This window comes from Rhincodon typus, chromosome 22 (assembly GCF_021869965.1).
Source record: "Rhincodon typus isolate 14 chromosome 22, sRhiTyp1.1, whole genome shotgun sequence".
Lineage (NCBI taxonomy): Eukaryota > Metazoa > Chordata > Chondrichthyes > Orectolobiformes > Rhincodontidae > Rhincodon > Rhincodon typus.
The window spans coordinates 17,139,802-17,159,824 of NC_063353.1; the positions used below are offsets into that span (position 1 = coordinate 17,139,802).

The following is a 20,023-nucleotide window of genomic DNA, read 5'->3' on the forward strand; positions in this document are numbered from 1 at the left end:
GCTCCTCTGATGCTGCTTGGCCTGCTGTGTTCATCCAGCTCTACACTGTGTTATCCTTGAACAAGCATTTGGCTACTTGAACTACATGCCTCAATATCCAACATTATTTATCATTGGTATGAATTGCCAGTTCACTTTATTTTGTCCAAGATGCAAAAACAAACAGTTTTTTGTGACATATGATCAATGTGTAGTCAAGTCAGAGGGAATCAAAACACAAATTATGCTTTTCATGCCATGTATTATTAGCCACAGTTTCTTTTCGCAGTAAAAGAGATTCTTGAAGAGCAACAACACACAATTCTGACAAAATCAATCACAATTTCACAATTATGCTTCGTATTGCATATCATGGGCTGTTTTATTCCTGTGTATTCACAGAATGGCTTCATGATTCTGCTGAAGTACCTCATGATTCCAATCATGATAACAGAACTGAGGCCAAATGGGATACACATTCTTCATTAAGTTGTGGTATGTAGGAAGTATTAGATGGAGTCAAATGAAAAAGCCTGGATTTTAACTGCTTATGATGGTCAGCTCACGTTCACTGGGTGATTTTGGATTGTGTCACAACCCAATTTGCAAGGGTCACCATGACTAGCTCAGGATGATAGAAAGTAAACTGTACCACACGTGCACTGGGGATTGGACAGGACAGAAAGATCCTGGCTTACCTGTCATGGACATTTCTGATGTTATAACAGCAAACATTGATCATTTTTGCATAAGAATTCCCTTTTGACATGAAATAAAAATAAAGTTTCCACCTGCTTCACTTTTGTGCCATTAGCTTAGATTAGACAATAGGTTATTCATTGTTGATAGTATGCAAAATGAAATGAAAGATGTCAAAGAATTTTGCATCTTCCACAACAAGATATTCCAAAGTGTTTCACTGGCACTGCTTTAATGTTGTACGGTTGATATAGCTGTGGGATAAACGGCCAGATGTCATATTTTAGCTGAGGAATGATATGTCCTAACACATTGGGAGAACTTTCTTTCTTTTTGAATGATGCATTAACTATTTGATGAGACAGACAAAGGTTTGGTTTAGTGCCATATCAGAAAGGCAGCAAGTCCAACAGAGGCATGTCGACCTAAATGTTGTGGTCAGCTCTCTGGTTAAGGAAACAAGCCACAATGTTCTGACTCAGAAGCAAGGCTGTTATTACTGAACATCAGTTCACCCCTAATACTATAAAGTTTAAGCTGTGGTTCGACTGCTTTATTGATAGCTCAATGGTACTGGATTGAAGTTGCACAAAGCATCATGCAAGATCCTATTAAATAGATCAGTTGGTAGAAATTATTTGATTTCTACAAACCAGATATTACACTTACTCTTTCACTCTATTGCGCATTTTAAACTGATTTTTTTAAGTTACGCTGGTCCCTGTTGTGCCGTGTGATTTATCAACTGATTTATTTTCAAAGGTTGCACTGTATATTGTAAATTTGCAAAAAATGGTGAAACTGTAAATAACCATACCTGTGTAGAAGAAAATACATTATACAAACGTGTTGTACGCTTTAAAGCGTAAAAACAAAACTTCTGTGATATTTTACTCTTTCCAAACCATTATCTTACCTATGAGGTCACTTCCTTCTATCGATCCGATGGAGTAGTTGGCGGGGCTAATAGGAGGTGTAGTATTAACACTGGCATAGCCTACAGATGAACTGACCTCTGACTGATCGTACACATGACTTGGCCTGTATACCTCCTGCGAGGAAATCAGTGAAGTTCGTTGCTTAGGCTGAAAATAAAAATAAAAAGTGTGTTACAAGGTCATCAAACATTTTTTATTACATTCTTTTCCTTTTTCGTTATCTTGTGGATAAAACTGATTTACATGTGAGGGATTCTGAACAATACATTCCAGCACTATTATTCTTTGTACACTTGGTAGGGATTCACCTAAGATGAGAGCTCTCAGTTTTTATTAATTACCGCAGATACCCAGCAGTCAGGAGGTGAGGTGATGTACCATCTGAATTCTATCCTTAGCTGTGTCCTAGAAACATGACAATAAACTTTGTAGCATCCCTACTCGGTTTTTTCTCTGGCCCATAGCGTCACTGAGATGCACAGCACAGAAACAGACCCTTCAGTCCAACTTATCCATGCTGACCAGATATCCTAAATAAATCTAGTCCCATTTGCCAGCATTTGGCCCATATCCCTCTAAACCCTTCCTATTCATATACCCATCTGGATGCCTTTCAAATGTTGTAATTGTACTAGCCTCCACCACTTCCTCTAGCAGCTCATTCCATACACACACCGCCCTCAATGAGAAAAAGTTGCCCCTTGGGTCTCTTTTAAATCTATCCCCTCTCACCTTAAATCCCTAGTTTTGGACTCCCACATTCTGGGGAAAGACTTTGTCTATTTACTTTGTCCATGCCCCTCATGATTTTATAAACCTCCATAAGGTCACCCCTCAGCCTCTGACACTGCAGAAAAATTAGCTCCAGCCTATTCAGCCTGTCCCTCCAGCTCAAACCCTCTAACTCTGGCAAAATCCATGTAAATCTTTTCTGAACCCTTTCAAGTTTCACAACATCCTTCCTATAGTAGGGAGACCGGAATTGGATGCGGTATTCCAATTCTGTCTAACCAATGTCCTGTACAGCCGCAACATGGCCTCCCAACTCCTATTCTCAATACATTGACCAATAAAGGCACGCATACCAAATACTTTCTTGACTATCCTATCTACCCGCAACTCCACTTTCAATGAGCTATGAACCTGCACTCCGAGGTCTCTTTGTTCAGCAACACTCCCCAGGACCTTACCATTAAGTGTATTAGCCCGGCCCTGATTTGCCTTTCCAAAATGCAGTACCTCACATTTATCTAAATTAAACTCTATCTGCCACTCCTTGGCCCATTGGCCCATCTTAAATTTTGTAAAATGATATTAAACATCTATTACAAATTGGTCTGAACAGCAGAGAGACCATCCTCCAAAAAAGTCAATGACTATTAATCTCCAAGGAGATCTTCTATGGGGAATTGGCTCAGCACACACAACGTCAACGTGATCAGCATAAATGATACAAAGACAGCCATAAAAAAAGCCTTATAAACTTCTGTATTATACATGATCTCTCTTGGGAAAACCCTGCAGTTGACTATCCTATGAGGTGGCAAGTAATACAATTGGCTTAGCAATGATTTAAGGGCCATCTAGGTCAAATTTGCAACATCAATGTGTCTAGTGGAAGGCTAGGGTTGGCAAAACAGTAGAAGTTTCCCAAAAGGCCAACAACGATAACAAAACCGGTCCATTCTGCGGACACCCGTGGACAACCTTGCATCAACTTTGCATCCACTTTCTCTGCAGCCGTAACATTGTATTCCTCGTCCTGTTCTATCATCCTATGGACTTTGTATGGTATGATCTGTCTGTACTGCATGCAAAACAAAACTTATCACTGTACTTAGGTACATGTGACAATAATAAATTATATCAAATCAAATCAAAATCAGATTTTTCAGTCATGAGAGGCAATAAATTTACAAATAGGGTAGACTCGTTTGAATAACAAGGAGGCTATCACCACCATTACTTTAACCATGATTTTTGTTTTACTATTGAGTTGGTTTGGTATGAGCTTCTCTGTTGCAGAGCTGCATGAATATATTGTAATTAAAACAGCTTGTTTGTTCCTGACTCATGATGCAAATTATTCTCCATCAATTTGTCAATGTAAAAAATCGTAATCCTCACAAATACCTCAAATGTTACTGCAATAATAAATATTGTAGTGGCAACAGTATCAATTGACAGGTTCATTATTAAATGTCTGAATTGAACTGCTTGCAATTAACTGTTGAAGCAAATAACAGAACAAATCAGAGGAGGAGACAAAAAATCCTTGAACCTAGTTCAAGCACAACTGAAGCACAATTTCTTTTGGCCGAACTGTTATTCAACATTTAACAATTCACAAAAGACTTGAAAGCTCAGAGATGTGTTTGCAAAATTGTTTGCTCAAAGGAAGCAGGAAGAAAATAATTAACACTATACATTCTCTTGCGGTTTTCATTACAGCTGGCAAGAACATTCAAAGCATTACGAGAAATGCACACTATAATTACAGTTCCTGCTGCAATCCACGTGTAATTTCCAACAGGGATTGCAAAACAATGAAGAACTTTGACATTGTGAACATTTGGCCATTAATTTTAACCAATTGGACTAATGCCAGACCATAGCGAGTGAGGAGCATTGCTAGCAGACAGTGACAGGTGATGGTGTCTGGAAGACTAAGAAAATAATGCTTTAAAAGGATGACTCTTTAAATTTGACATTGTTATTGTACATGTGATGGAGCAAGGGAAGTAAATGGTAATCAAGGTAGATGCTGTGCAAAATGATCTATGAAGCTGTGTTTGAGCTATACAAAGGGCTATGGTAGCAACTCAACAGGCTTTTCTGCAGTTACCATTCAAACCACATTATATCTTTTTTTTAAATGTAATATACACAAAGGGTCACTTATTTCAGTGAAACATTTTAATTTTGTTTTCAAAGGGGATTACTAGGATTTCCATATCCTGAAAGCACTTGTGGCCACAGTTCAATATCATGTCATATAGTGCTGACATCAGATTAAGACTAGTATCCAATGTCGGACAACATTGAAGTAAAAATTGACAGAACAGTGACTTTTTTTTAAAAAGGAAAGCTACATTTTTCAAGATAACATAAATGAACCAAGCAAATGTAAATGTAATATGTTTTCCAAGATTAACAATTGATTTTAACTGCAAACTATGTGTGATACAATAGATACTTGCATATACAATTAAAGATAGAAGCAAGTCAAGGTACCAAGCACAGAGTTTTTAATGTACAAAAGCCTGATTCTTCCCAAAGTTGGGAAATTTGAGCTTGAATTTTAAGTGGATAATTCATCTATCCATTCGCGACTGACAAAACTCCAATCCAAATGCTGAATTGCAGAATGCCATACCATAATAATTCAGGGGATTTTGTAATAATGTTCTTCCAAACTGACCTCGAAGTGGCAGAACTTCAATGCCTATCGACATTCCTTAGATATAGCTCGCAGAGAGTGAAGGTAGTGGTAATACAATGAAAGCAGGGGAAAATGGATAAATGGAGCCCGAGGACAGTGGCAGGTAGAAACCAGGAAGAAATTATAACACTCTAGCTATGTATTTTTATGTGCATAGCGAGTATATACTGCGTTAATTTTCAGTATAATTTGTGCACAAAAGGAAAAGTAGCAGCAAAACTGGCAACTGGAAAGAGAAAAGAGGAGATATTGAGAAGAAGTGATCCTGACTTGACCACTGTGTCAGAATTTTATGTTTTATGTTGCAACAGATATACTCTTAAAGACCTCGGAAAAGAATTAGTGGCTAGATTTTATGTTTCCTCATCCATGCATTTGAGCATGGGATGCAAGATTCAGTGGGTGGCTTTCCTGCCATCTACCTACCTGCCAGACAGGATGGAAGTGTTACAGAAGGCATCGGGCGTGTCAGGTAGTTCACTAACCTACCATTGGATTTATTGAGGCAATTATGCAGATGATTAATGGGCAGGAAGGGTCTAATTCCTCTATCAGTGGAGGTCCACACCATGAAGGATGCCCAGCACCTTTACTTGACACCAGTCCAGACAAAAGAATGCAGGGACCCTTCTCTGCAACTTCCCTGAGCTCACTGGCAGCCATCAACCTCCCAAGGTTATCTGTTCCACTTTTCCCCTCCCCTGGCCTCTTTCACCCAAGATTATACACTCCTCCCTGAGGTCCCAGACCCCAGACTTACCTAGCCTCCTCAAATCGGCTGGCATCTCTCTAAAGCAGAATATCTTCTCGTGAAAGGGGTGGCAGTTCTACCTCTAGTCAATTAACGCTACTCCAAGGGTTAAATTGCTGTGGAGTAGCTGTCAGAATCATTGGTGCGCACCACCTCAACTTTTTATTAAGAGAGTGGGGGCAGAGGTTTGGATCACAGCCCCCTGTAAAATCTAGCCCATATTACAGAAAACAAAAATCTCGTGTACTGATCAAGAATGTGAATGAAAATGAGCTCTCTGCCCCATCAGATGCACACATTCTTAATAAATAAATTGCATAAGAAATGGGTGTGGCAATAGGTCATTCAATCGTTCAATCCTGCTTTGCCAAACAAGGTCATGGTTATCCACTTTCTGCTCCAACTCTACCTGCTGGCACTACGTCCATCTTCCCAATTCCTATAATATCCAAGAACCTATGATTCAGCATTTGTTGCTGAAAATCTGAACGATTCACCAACCTCTGGGTTAGCAATTGTCATGTCACTTTCGTCCTAAATGGCCAAGCCTGATTCTGAGACTATGACACTATGTCTGGATTCTGGGTCCCAGGCAAAACAATTTTTCAGTATCTATCATGTCAAGCCCTTAATAATTTTATATATTTCAATTGTATCATGTCTCATTCTTCTAAACTACATGGAATATTGACCTAGTCTGCCCAATCTCTTGTCAGAAAACAATCTTTCATTTCAGGAACATTTCCAGTGAACCTTCATTTCACTCTACATAACACAAAGAGTTCTTACAAATTCATTCACGGAATATTGGTGTCACTGGCTGAACCAGCATTTATTGACCAACTCCATTTGTTCTTTGAGATGACTAGTTTGCCAGGGCCATTTGAGAGGCCAGTTAACAGTTGTTGTAGGTTTGGAGTCACTTGTATGGATTGGGTAAGGATGGTAGATTTCCTTCCCTGGTCTTTACAACACTCAACAATTGTTACATGGTCACCACTTAGTTATATTTTAAATCCAAATTTATTGTCAAATTCAAATTTCACCACCTGCCAAAGAATCGAACCCATGTCCTGAGGGCATTAGCCTGGGTCTCTGGAATACTAGTCCAGTGACAATACCACTATGTCACCATATTGCATATCTATTTAAATGTTATGAGGGTTTCTGCCTCTCCCACCCTTAAAGGCAGTGAATCCAGATTTCCAAAAGCCTCTGGGTGAAAATGATTTTCCTCAAATCTCCTCTAAACCTTTTGCTCCTTATGTTAAATTTATGTCCACTGGTCATTGATCCCTCTGTCAAGGGGAAAAGTTTCTTCCTGCCTGTGCCCCTCATAATTTTACACATCTCATGTTCCCTCTCAATCTCCTCTGCTCTAAGGAAAACAACCCCAGTTAGTCCAATCTTATTCCTAATTGAAACTCTCCAGCCCAGGCAACATCCCCTCTGCACCCACTTCAATGCAATCACATCCCTCCCAAAATGTGCACACAATAGTTTAGCTGTGGCCTAACCAATGTTTTAAACAGTTTCAGCATAAGCTTCCTGCTCTTAAACTCTACGCCTTGACTAATGAAGGCAAGTCTCCCTTATGCTGTCTTAACCACTTTATCCACCTCTCCTGATACTTTAAGGGACCGGCGGACATGCACACCAAGGTCCCCTGATCCTTTATGCTTCCTAAGTTTCATCATGAACTTCCTAGCCTTGTTTGTCCTGCCCCAGTGCATCATCTCACACTTATCTGGGTTGAATTCCATTTAGCACTGATCAGCACATCTGAACAGCCACTCAATACCCTCTTGCGGTCTAGGGTAATGCTGCTCACTATTTACCATGCCCACCAATTTTTGTATTGCCTGCAAACTTACTGATCAACCCTCCTGTATTCCAGTTTAAACCTGTTTTATAAACTAAAAATAGCAGGGTCCCAACACTGATCCCTGTGGGACCCCACTATGCACATACTTCCAGTCAGAAAAAACACCCCCACTATGCACATACTTCCGGTCAGAAAAACACCCCTTAACCATCACCCTCTGCTTCCTGCTACTTAGCCTATTGCAGATCTAATTTGTTAAATTTTCTTGGCTTCCATAGGCTTTATTCCAAAGCAACTATTGCATTGCCTCCTTTCCTGCCTAAAAATGAGCTGTCATATTTGAAAAGACCTGTCTTTATTTTTCTGTATTTTTAATTGTGGGCTGAAACACCAACAAAACTATTCAAAAAAAACAAAAGATTGTTGAAGGATTATTGTACGTTTCTGAGAGCCAGCAATCTGCCACTCGTTATGAGCACTGTTTACACAGTTGCTGCTTCAAGCAGTGGTATCCAAAGGTGCAGATGAGCTGCAGCCAATGGTTGTGCAAACAGAGATTCAGCCGACAACAGGTAACTGATTGGCCGGTGGGCTGATGACTAGTTACCAATGATCTTCTGTCTACCGAAAACTATGTGATTGGTTCTCAGGTAGCTTATCAGCTTAGGGCTGTGAACAGGATAGTGGGACATCATCAGATCTTCCAGGGGTTCTCTGCAGTAAAAGCCACTTTAAGGCTGCAGAAAACAATTTTATTTTCTTCAGCAGTCGCAATAAGCTGTGCCCTTTAATTAACAAGTCAGAGATTTTTTATAAGTATGAGCCAATCACCCTGAGCCTCCTGAAAACCAGTGGAAGCATCTGGAGAAGGAAGACTGAGAAGCAGCATTCTGATCAGTGCAAAAACCATCTCAGCATATCCTGTGCACAGAACTGCTTGCTCTTTGCTCAAAACATCCATTATTCCCCTGTGTCTGCGTGTGAGTGCAAGTAGCAGATTATAGGGGGATTAGAATTTTAACTAGTAGAGTTCTATTCTGGCAGTTCATCGTTATTTACCTGGAGCTAAATTCTATTTAATGGCAATATATAGTAACACTTGTAAAGTACAGTGACCTCCTCTGTGCTTTCTGTCAACTCAGGTTTATAAAAAAGGGAAATTGGGGAATCTACGCACATTTTAAAATCTTTAACTTCTGTGATCATACTGGGAATGGGGAACTTTATTTCCATCACACTTACTTAGAGAGGAGTTGTTTGACTGATAACAATACTTTCATGTATCAAAATGTTCTTCAGTTTATTGTCGACAAAACTGAAGTCATCCTTTTTCTACCCAGTCCCAGCTTTATGCTTCTGCTGTCAATTCCATTGAGCTCTGTGGCTGCCATCTCCAGTTTGATTCTGTCCTTTACATCCACCGTTAAACCATTCACTTCTAATCCTGCAACATTGCTCAACTTCCATTCTACCTCTTACCACCTGCTGCAACATAATTTTTCCAATCCTTCATCCCTTTAAGACTTGACTTCTCGATGCCCAGTTAATTTACATCATCTCATGCCAACTGCCCAACTCCCACTGGCTCTATGTTACAAAATCCACAGGTCCTTCAAGATCCCCATGTCCTAGTGTGTTGGACTCAAAACGTTTTTCCAAGTTTTCAAATCTTTGTCCCAATCTATCAGAGACCAATTCTTCCCTTATGAACCAGCACGACCTCCCTCCATTCCTCTAACATTGGGTTCCTATATAATTCTTAGTCCATCATTGACTATTCATTCACTGCTAAGTTGCTGTTTTTACTCGTACCCTCAGTCTTTCTTACTGCTCATCTGCTCGTTGACCATGCCTTTGTTTGAACATCCCAGATATCTTATTGCCTTCCTGTTCCCCACTTTCAGTATTCATTATATTCTTCTCATACTTCTACTTCCTCCATACAAGAAATATTGCAGTATTCAATGGTTATTGAGCACTCGCTAATGGAAGTGGGTAACTCTCAGTATCCCTATACCAAATGCAAACCAATAAAATCCACAAAATCCCATTTCCAGATTCTAAGAAATGGAAAGATCAGAACAGCAATCCCAAGTGTCACCCACATATACGCAAAGACATAATGTCAACACATCACATCTTACAGAATTTACAATATATTGCCTCCTAAATGATAAACTTCTGTGAAATAACAGAAGGGGTCAAATGATCCAAAGTTGAATTAAACTAACAATATAATCAACCAGATATGACTATTTGTGAAAATCAAACTTTATACAAAGTTTTTCTTCCTTTTTGAACACCAATGGTTGAATTTAAAGCAGCACTTAGGTGACAGTCTCCAGAATTCATAAATTCATCTGTTTCAATACAAGATGTTGTCCTACTTGGGCAATAAAAGCTCGTCAAAAAATCTGACAGTTCTGGAAAACAAAATATGTTACCACATTATGCCTAGCCATTATCCTAATAACAAAGTCTTGACTCAAAAATACTTAAATAGAGTGCAGAGCTTCATCTACATAATCCCAGTTTAACCTTGATGTCAATAATATGTGACTCACTGATGGCAAAATTCTGTTTATCACTCCATATCATTTACTAGTAGTCTCAATATTACCACATTAATCCTAATTAGTGCTCAACCTGAGAATAGCTTTGTTCTGAGAATTTAGATTAATCTGTAGTTAAAACCTTTAAGAAAGACCGTTGGTCAGATAAGATTAAAACCCAAGAGGTGAGCACACTGAAACAGAGCAGGGAGGTTGGCTATATCATCGAACATATTCTTTTGTTTACAAATTAAAAGGAATACAATTTTTGAAGAATGGGGAAGGTGGTAGGCATTTACATTATAGTTTTAGCTTCCATTTCTGGTCTCTAATTTCACCAAGCTGCTGCATGTGAGAAGGCTAACAAGCATATTCTTAAGGTGACAGGAGAAAGATTTAAAACAGATATGAGAGGCACTTTTTTTTTATACAGGGAGTGGTTTGTATGTGGAATGAACTTCCAGAGGAAGTGGTCAATGCAGGTACGGTTACAACATTTAAAAGACATTTAGATAAGGACATGAACAAGAAATGTTTTGAGGGATATGGGCCAAGCGCAGGCAGGCAGAACTAATTCAGTTTGGGATTACGGTCGGCATGGACTGGTTGGATGGAAGGGTCTGTTTCCATGCTGTATGACTCTATAAGCTGTTTCATACCAGAATGCAAGTTGTGGCTGTAGCATTGTTGTGTAACATCTGCTAATCCACAAGGCATCAAACACGTGAAGTTGTTTTATTGATTACTCCCTGTTTATTCCTTAATGATTTTTACTTCGCAGAAAAGTACCATTGAGATCAGGAACTAACTGAGGTTAGGGATTCATCTTACTGTTTGAGGACTCTATGGCACAATGCCCTAATGGTACAATGTAATAGAGGGTTAAACTGCATTTATCAATGCAGCAAAATGTTACAAATAAATATGGTGAGAAAGGAAACAGTCTAAACAAACCTTACTGCATCTGCCAAATATCAGGGTATAAAACAGAATGAAGATTATGGTGTGTAGTGGAGGATGATGCTGCCTGTTTTTGAGGTAGTGTGGAATCAACTTTTCAAATTGTTTGACAGAGGAAAAGGTACCAAAGCTCTGCAATGCAAATACTCAAACATATGTCAGCAAGACAATGGGAGAATTTGAGTATTGCTGAGAAGGCAAATCGTCTTGAAGCTTTTCATCTTGCAATCGTCAGGACAATTCACAAAAAACTGCAGTGCAAAAGGAAAACAACATTGACTGTAGGAATTCATGTGGGAAGACATTACTGCTTGGTTGCTAAGCTGATTAATCAAGGTGTCACCAAGGGGAATGCGCCAATTAGATGATGGCAGGCAGTCTTTTGGTTCAGATCACAGAGTCCTATCCTTTGCATGTTGCTTATGCTGTTTGGCGCATAAGTAGTCCTGTGTTGTAGCTTCACCAGGTTAATGCCTGGCATGCCTTACTGCACTGTTCCTTGAACTGGGGTTGATATCCTGGCTTTACGGCAGTGCTAGAGTAGGGGATACACCAGACCATAAGGTTAAAGATTGCAGTTGAATAAATTCAGCTGCTGCTGATGGTCCACAGTACCTTGTGGAGCCCAGGTTTGAATTGCTAGATCTGTTCAAAATCTGTCCCATTTAGCACAGTGAGTCCCACACAACACGATGGAGGGTATCTTCAATACGAAGCCAGGACTTTGGCTCCATAATGACTGAACCATGATCATTGGAGAGGTGGTGATGGCCCAGTGGTATTATCGCTGGACTGTTAATCCAAAAGGCCCATATAATGTCCTGGGTTTCGAACCCAGGTTTGAATCCCGCCACAGCAGATGGTGGAATTTGAATTCAATAAATATCTGGAATTAAGAGTCTAATGATGACCATAAATCCATTGCCAATTGTCAGGAAAAACCCATCTGGTTCACTGATGTCCTTTAGGGAAAGAAACTACCATCCTTACCTGGTCTGGTCTCCATGTGGCTCCAGACCCTCAGCAATGTGGTTGACTCTTAATTGCCCTCTGGGCAATTAGGGGTGGACAATAAATGCTACCTGGCCAGCAAAGTCCTCATCCCATGAATGAATAAAGGGAAAAATAAAATCCTGCCAACACTGTAGTAGATGCATCTGTGACAGGTAGATTGGTGAGGATGAGGTCAAGTCTTTTTCCCATTTTGATTCCCTCACCACCAGCCCAAGGACCAGTCTAGCAGCTAGCTCAGTACTCATGCTACCAAGCCATTGTTGGTGATAGATATTGGAATCAGCTACCTAGAGTACATTCTGTGCCCTTGAACTCTCAACTTGCAAGTTAACCTGGAGGAATGTTGACTCATCAGCTAAGGAATGGGTAGTAGGTGGTAATGAACAGGAGACTTTATTGTACATGTTTGGTCTGATGTCATGCAACCTCATGGGATCCACAGCAAATGTTGAGGACATCCACCACAACTCCCCCATGACTAGATACCCCTGTTCTGCGACCTCTGCGTGATAGGATGGGACATACCCAGGGATGGTGATGGTGGTGCTTGGGACATCATCATACTCATAGAATCATACCTTACAGACAATGCCAAGCTGTTGCTCGACCAGTCAATGGGACAGTTCTTCCTAATTTGGCCCTAGCCCTCAGTCAGGACTTTGAAGGGTTGACAGAGCTGGTTTTACCTTTTGTTGTTTACAGTGCCTAGGTTAACATCAGATGGTTAATCCAGTTTCAGTCCTCGCTTTAGGCTTGTCATGGTTGTAATACAACTAAACGTTTTCCAGCTCATTTTAGAGGGCAGTTAAGAGTCAACCACATTGCTGAGAGGCTGGAGTCACCCACAAGCTAGACCAGGTAAGGATGGCAGCTTTGCATGCTTAAAGGATATTCATGAACCAGATGGGTTTTTATAACAATTGATAATTGGTTACCTCATTACCTTTTGACTAGTTAATTCCAGATTTTAATTCCATTCAAATGTCACCTTCTACTGTGCTGATCCAAGACTTCTTAGTGACCACATTAACAATTATTTTGGCACTCTACAAAATTCTATGTAGAGAGAAACGAGAATCTATAGTGAAGCTTTACCTTTATTCAACTGGCAAAGTAAAGGTCTAATTTGCCCTGGCTTAAAGCCTGGCATCCTAGGAAACCACCTAATTTGCCAATAAGGTCAGACCAGTCCAGCTCCAGAGCATTACCGGCTGTGTCCGCAGATAGAATCATTGAGTCATGCAGCACAGAAAGTGACCCTTCGGTCCAACTCCTCCATGCCGATCAAGTTTCACAAATTTAACTAGTTCCATTATCTGCATTTGGCCAATATCCCTGTAAGCCTTTCCTATTCATGTACCTGTCCAAATGTCTTAAATATTGTAACTTTACCTGCAGCTACCATGTCTTCTGGCAGTTCATTCCACACACAAACCACTCTCTTTGTGAAGAAGTTGCCCCTCAGGTAACTTTGATACCTTTCTCCTCTCACCTCAAAAAAATGCTTTCTAGTTTTGAATTCCCCTACCCTACAGAAAAGGCCTTTGCTATTCACCTTATCTATGCCCCTCATGATTTAATGAGCCTCTAAAAGGTCATCCCTCAAACCTCTACGCTCCAGGGAAGACCGACCCAGCGGATCCAGCCTCTCCTTATAACTCAAACCCTCCAGTCCCAGCAAAATCCTGATAAGTCTCTTCTGAACCCTCTCCAAGTTAATAATATGCTCCCGAGAACAGGACAACCAGAACTGCATGCAGTACTCCAAAAGCAGTCTCACCAATGTCCTGTACAACCTCAACATGACACCTCAACTCCTCTACTCAAAGGTCTGAGCAATGAAGGCAAGCGTGCTGAAGGTCATCTTAACCACCCTGTCTACCTGTGACACAACTTTCAAAGAACTATGTAGCTGAACCCCGAGGGTAAAGGCATGCATGAAAATTTCAAGGAAGACTGAAGAGAATGGAAAGAGATGGGGGATGCCGCAGATGTGAGAGTATGTAGTCTTACGAGTAAAAAACTGAGGGATAACTTGCATTTTCATTGTTTGGAGAGTAACCTGGTGGAACAAATGGAATGTGAATTGCACAGCCCACATCTATATGAGGCAAAGGCATTGTACAGTGGTCTGTCTGTCTGTCAATACACATCACCCACTTGTATATGGCTGCACTGAAGACAAGTAGTGCCCATAATGCTCTATCTACAAATAAAAAGCTAAAGCCATTTCGGAGAGATTTCAGTAACGGTTAATCCAGGAGAGGATTTAGGTGAATTCAAACCTCCCACATATGTAATCGTCATCCAGGCAGGCAGGCAATGTCTTAGTCACACAGTTATTTGAATATTCAGTAACCCACAGTCTCTCATTCATCCCACGCAGACACCTACAGTTAATCACCTGAACAATCACTAACCTATAGCCACCCAACCTTTTCCTAATACCTAACCATCAATAATTCTAACCTGTTATGCAAACCAGTAAAAAAATTCTCTGTGCAAACATATTTGTCAATTTATTGTTGCTGAAAAAAACACAGCAAATGTAGACTCACCAAGGAAATAACTAATTTGTCTGTGAACAGATTAAAGTTCATTTAGTAAAACATAGATTTTTTTGACCTTGGAGCAGCCCAAGTCAGTTTATAAAGTGCATCTAATCTGTGTTGTGGTTCTGTAACCTGCTGATGCACTGATTACAATGCCATACAGTCAGAAACCAAAGGTTCACTCTGCCATTCCGCAGTGTCACCTATCTTGACCACTTCAGAGGAGGGAAAGCTCTTCAGTCCAAGGGGAAGGGCTAAAGAATTGCAGGATAATCATTCTTTGGCTGCTGTTTGACCAATGACAGAATGGGTATTGGCTTAAAGGGATTTGGGAATAGTGTGGGTAAAAGGCACATGTCCAATCAGTCACACAGTCGTATTAAATGTTAGAGCAAGTTCAATGGGCTGAATGGCCCACTCCTGTTCCTAAGTTCCTATTGGCTTTGATCAGAATTGGAAGACAGGCAATGACATAGAAAACCAATCTCTTTCCAAGAGGTCTAATCTCAATGCTTATTCAATACTCTTAATGGAAGGTATGAATATCCAGAAGTTAGATTCGGACAGATCACACCTTTACCCCTCAGCTCCCTGGCTGCCACTGAAATAAGATAACACTACAATACTTTATCACGAAATGCCCCAACCCACACAGCCTTTGTGTCAAGTTCAAACCTGAACAGTTCTGGTAGCTCCGGATTTACTGTCCTGGTTAACATGACAATGGTCACTTAGGTGATATAGATGTTTGCTGGAATTGATTTAAACTAGTGTGTATGGGGCAGAACTCTGTTGGAGAAGGCTATAAAAATAACAAAGGCAATATAAATATTTATTTGAAAACAAATAAAAGGGAAGAGTAGAGGAGTAGCCAGAAACTGCGTTTTAGGCAGTGCAGGTACAGAGGAGACTAACATTGAAAAATAAACCATGAAGAGAAATGAATATTGCATGAATAAAAGATTTAAAATGGAAAGACAGATTAGGCAGTCACCCAAAATAAGCTTTCTTCATAGAAATTCATTGAGTATAAGGAATCACTGAATGATAAATGGGCAAAAATTCAACTAGGATGCTATGTGGCAGTAGCCATTATAAAGACATGGGCTACTAAATGCTCAGGGCTAGTTCCTTAATACCAGGGTTCTATAATGTACAGTAAAGATGAGTGGCAGGAGTTGTATTTAATGCAGGTGTATCAGTTACAATGATGCTAACTTGCAACTACCAACTTATAAAAAGGGATTGTCAACTCATGAGAAAACTTGCCTGATCTGTGGCACTAAACTCTTCAAGGGATCCTGTTTTTCCTTCTGTTGTACACACACACACACACACACAAAACCAAGGTGAACTCTCTTCCCACTTACACGTGAGATCTGACTGTAATTTTAACTGGTGGTAAGTGGTGAGGGCCACTGTGGCTTTTCCACCAATCTGAAGGCAGCAGGAGGAGGAGCCAGGACCCGAATGGTTATGTGCATTTCAATTCCCTTGTGGGAGTAGCAGGGCATCCCTTAAGGCAAAGCTGGGATAAATCTTTGAAAAAAAGAAGGCACAAGGTTATGTGAAGAAAGCAAAATAGTGGGACAAATTTTGATTAGCTTGAGAGAAACAGCAGCACAGAAGAGTAGGGCAAATTATTTCTTCCTGTGCTGTGAATATTTTGTAGCAGAAACATTTCACTTACTTATTTTTGCTATTGGGATAATTTCTGAGGCAAAGTTATTGTTGAAGTTTGCAGCTGTAAAATGCCTGTACAAATGAGCCACAAAATTAGACACAGAACAGTGTTTAACAAGCTAATCTAGTGCCAGCTAAAAGCTTGATATAATAAGAGCAATTTCTACTCATGTCTCCACATTTGCAGTTCATACACAAAATTATATACACAGCACAGGAGCAGGTTAATTACTTCCCTGTAATCGAGACAGATCGTAATGTACTCGTTATTCTGCTTACATGCTGCAATAATGAGCTCCACAGAATCATTTCCAGTTACTCAACAAAGTGTGAATCTTCAAGGGAAATCCTAAGGTCCTGGTGAGAATTTTATAGACCACACACTGGCATGTTTTCAGTGGAGGTGTGCATGTAAAATATGCCCACCACCTGCCTGACACTCTCAACCCAGTCTCCACAGTGTGGTAAGTAGGTCAGCTGCCCTCTAGTTGACCTGTCCTTTAGGCCTATTGAGGCCATAACTGTCTAATTAACTGGCAATTAAGGGTCTCATCCTGCCTGTTCTGTCACAATACACAGGGCAGTGGAAGGTGGATAAGCATGGACAGCCTGCTTTATCACCATCTGAGGTGAGAAAATTGGAAGGAAAGGGAGGGTGGGAATACCACCCCTCTGTGAACATAAGGGACAGAACCCCCCCCCCAACCCCCCCCCCAACCCCCCACCCATCATGGTGGTATATGTTGGACCATCTATGGTCTCCAAGACCCAATTCCCCACCCATTGATCCCTTCATCAACACAGTTCATTCCGCAATCGTTGCTATCTCCTTTGTGGTGCAGCTTATGGTTTCAGCAGCATTCATCCCTTGAGTTCTGGTGTTGCTGTGACTGAAAGAGCTACTAGCCAATTGAGGGTGGGACTTGCCCCCTACTCAGGGGTGGAAAATTCTGCTCTTAGCCTGTTAAGAGCACCTGCTGTGGAGGGTGTGGAGTGATCAATAAAGCTCGCTGTGAAATCCAGACCCCAAAAATGGCCAGTACCAATGACTGCCACCACCGATAACCACCACACACCATCCTCCTTCCTCCCAGCCGACTTGTGTGAATCTAATCAAAGGTTCTTGAACATCAGGGATCAACAGTGATTTTGTTTTTCATTATTATTCTTCCAGTTATAGTTCAATGCTAGTAAAATTGGCGTTGCAAAGTCTACAAACATACTTGCATTGAACACGGGAAGTCCAGCACAGGAACAGGCCCTTCAGCCCACTATGTCTGTGCCGACCAAGATGCTATTCTAAACTAATCCCATCTGCCTGCATGTGGTCCGTATCCCTCTAGTGCCCTGCCTGCTCACGTGTCTATCTAAATGCCTATTAATGGTTGTTAACATTTCTGTTTCTACCACATCCTGTGGCAGCACGTTCCAGGCACCTACAACCCTCTGTGTAAAATAACTTTGCTCACAAATCTCCTTTAAACTTTCCCTTTCTCACCTTAAACCTATGCCTCCTAGTAATTTACATTTCCACGTGGGAAATGGACTCCGACTATCCACCCTCTCCATGCCCCTCATAATTTTATATACTTCTGTCAGGTCATCCCCTCAGGCTCTGACACGCTAGTGAAAACAATCCAAGTTTGTCCAACTTTTCCTTATAGCTAATACACTCCAATCCAGGCAATATCCTGGTAAAATTCTTCTGCACCCTCTCCAAAGCCTCCACATCCTTCCTATAATAAGGCAACCAGTACTCCGAATGTGACCTGGCTAAAGTCTTATAGAGTTGCAACATAACTTGCCAACTTTTATACTCAATGCCCTGACCGATGAAGATAAGCATGCTGTACGCCTTCTTTACCACCTTATCAACTCTGTGTTGCCACCTTCAGTCAGCTATGGACTTGCACCCTAAGACACCTCTGTTTATCATTGCTCCTGAAGGTCTGGCCATTTACAGTACATTTTCATCTTGTGTTTGACCTCCCAAAATTCATCATGTCACACTTGCTTGGATTGAACTCCATCGATCATTTCCCGCTGAACTTTCCAGCTGCATCCTTTGATATCCTACCTCACTATCCACAACTACACCAATTTGTGAGTCATCTGCAAACTTCCTCATCAGACCACCAACATTTTCATCCAAATCATTTAGGTCCCAGCACAGATCCTTGCAGAACACCACTTGCAGACATCCAGTTGGAAAAACACCCTCCACAACTACCCCCTATCTTCTATGTCCAAGACAATTTTGTATACAACTTAGTAACTCACCATGTATTCCATGCATTTTATCTTCTAGACAAGTCTACCATGAAGAACCCTGTAAAATGTTTTAGTCAAGTCGAAATAAAAACAGAACATTTCAAGTCCAGTGATCCTTCCTTGGAACTCTTCACAGATGCTGCTAGACCTGCTGATCTTTTCCAGCAATTTCTGTTTTTGCTTTTGATTGACAGCATCTACAGTTTTTTGGTTTTTGTTTTAGTGAAGTCTGTGTAGACAACATCCACTACCTTACCCTGAATCATCTTTGTCACTTCCTCAAAAAGCCCAATCAAATCAAAATAAAGCCATGCTGACCATCACTAATAAGTCCATTCTCCTCCAAATTCAAGTAAATCCTGACCTTAAGAATCTTCTCCAATAATTTACCCACCACTGATATAGGCTCACCGGCCTATTATCTCCTGCATTATCCCTGCTGCCCTCTTGAACAAAGGAACACCATTGGTATTCTCCAGTATTTTGCGGCGTCATCTGTGGCTAAAGAGGATACAAAGATCTCTGACAATCTTCTCTCTTACTTCTTTCAGTATCCTGGGATAGATCCCATCAAGTGCCAGGGAGTTATTTACCTTTATATTTTTCAAGACACTCAAACACCGCCTCCTTCATAATATTGACATGCCCCAGAGCATGAACAACCTCTCTCAAAACTGACCATCAGCCATATCTTTCTTCTGGGTGAATACTGATGCCAAGTACTCAGTAAGGACCTCACCTACTTCCTTTGGCTGCACACCTAAATTCCCTCAATTTCCTTATGCAGACCTCCCTTTTTCTTGTTACCTTTTTGGTTGTAATATACGTTTAAATGCCATGGGGTTCTCTTTAATATTACTTGACAAGGACATTTCATGGTCCCTTTTTGCCCTCCTAATACAAGTTCTTTTCCTTTATACTCTTTAAGGGCCTCGTTTGATTTCTAACTCTTACATATGCTTCCTTTTTCTTACTAACTAAACGTTCAATGTCTTTTGTCATCCAAGATTCCTGAATCTTGCCATCTTTATCTTACATCCCCACAGGAATATGCTGGTCCTGAACTCCAGTCAAGTGGCTTTTTAAAAGATTCCCACATGTCAGATGTGGGTTGACCCTCAAACAGCTACCCCTCAAACCAACTTGTCCAGGACTTGTTCAAAATGAATTTTCCATTATGCAAACACTACATGTAACAATGCATTTGACTACAAAATTATGAGGGATCAGCAACAATTGCCAGCAACATTCACATCAAACAAAAGAATAAAAACAATTCTTGTTTTGTCCTATTGGCACTGAGCTCATGAACATTGCTATTTATGTGGAATTCACAACCATTTGGGACATACTGCAT

General features: G+C 40.6%; 1 protein-coding gene across 8 annotated transcripts in view; it reads right to left on the reverse strand.

The window, feature by feature from the left end:
- Positions 1-20,023, reverse strand: part of anks1b (ankyrin repeat and sterile alpha motif domain containing 1B) — a 737,478-nt gene that overhangs the window by 136,076 nt on the left and 581,379 nt on the right. For all 8 annotated transcript variants that reach the window (XR_007264449.1, XM_048610130.1, XM_048610129.1 and 5 more), the window contains one exon: positions 1,595-1,763. Coding sequence is in view for 7 of the 8 variants with exons in the window: in XM_048610130.1 (XP_048466087.1) it covers positions 1,595-1,763 (169 nt within the window). In the remaining variant the exon portion in view is untranslated. The remainder of the gene's footprint in view (positions 1-1,594; positions 1,764-20,023) is intronic.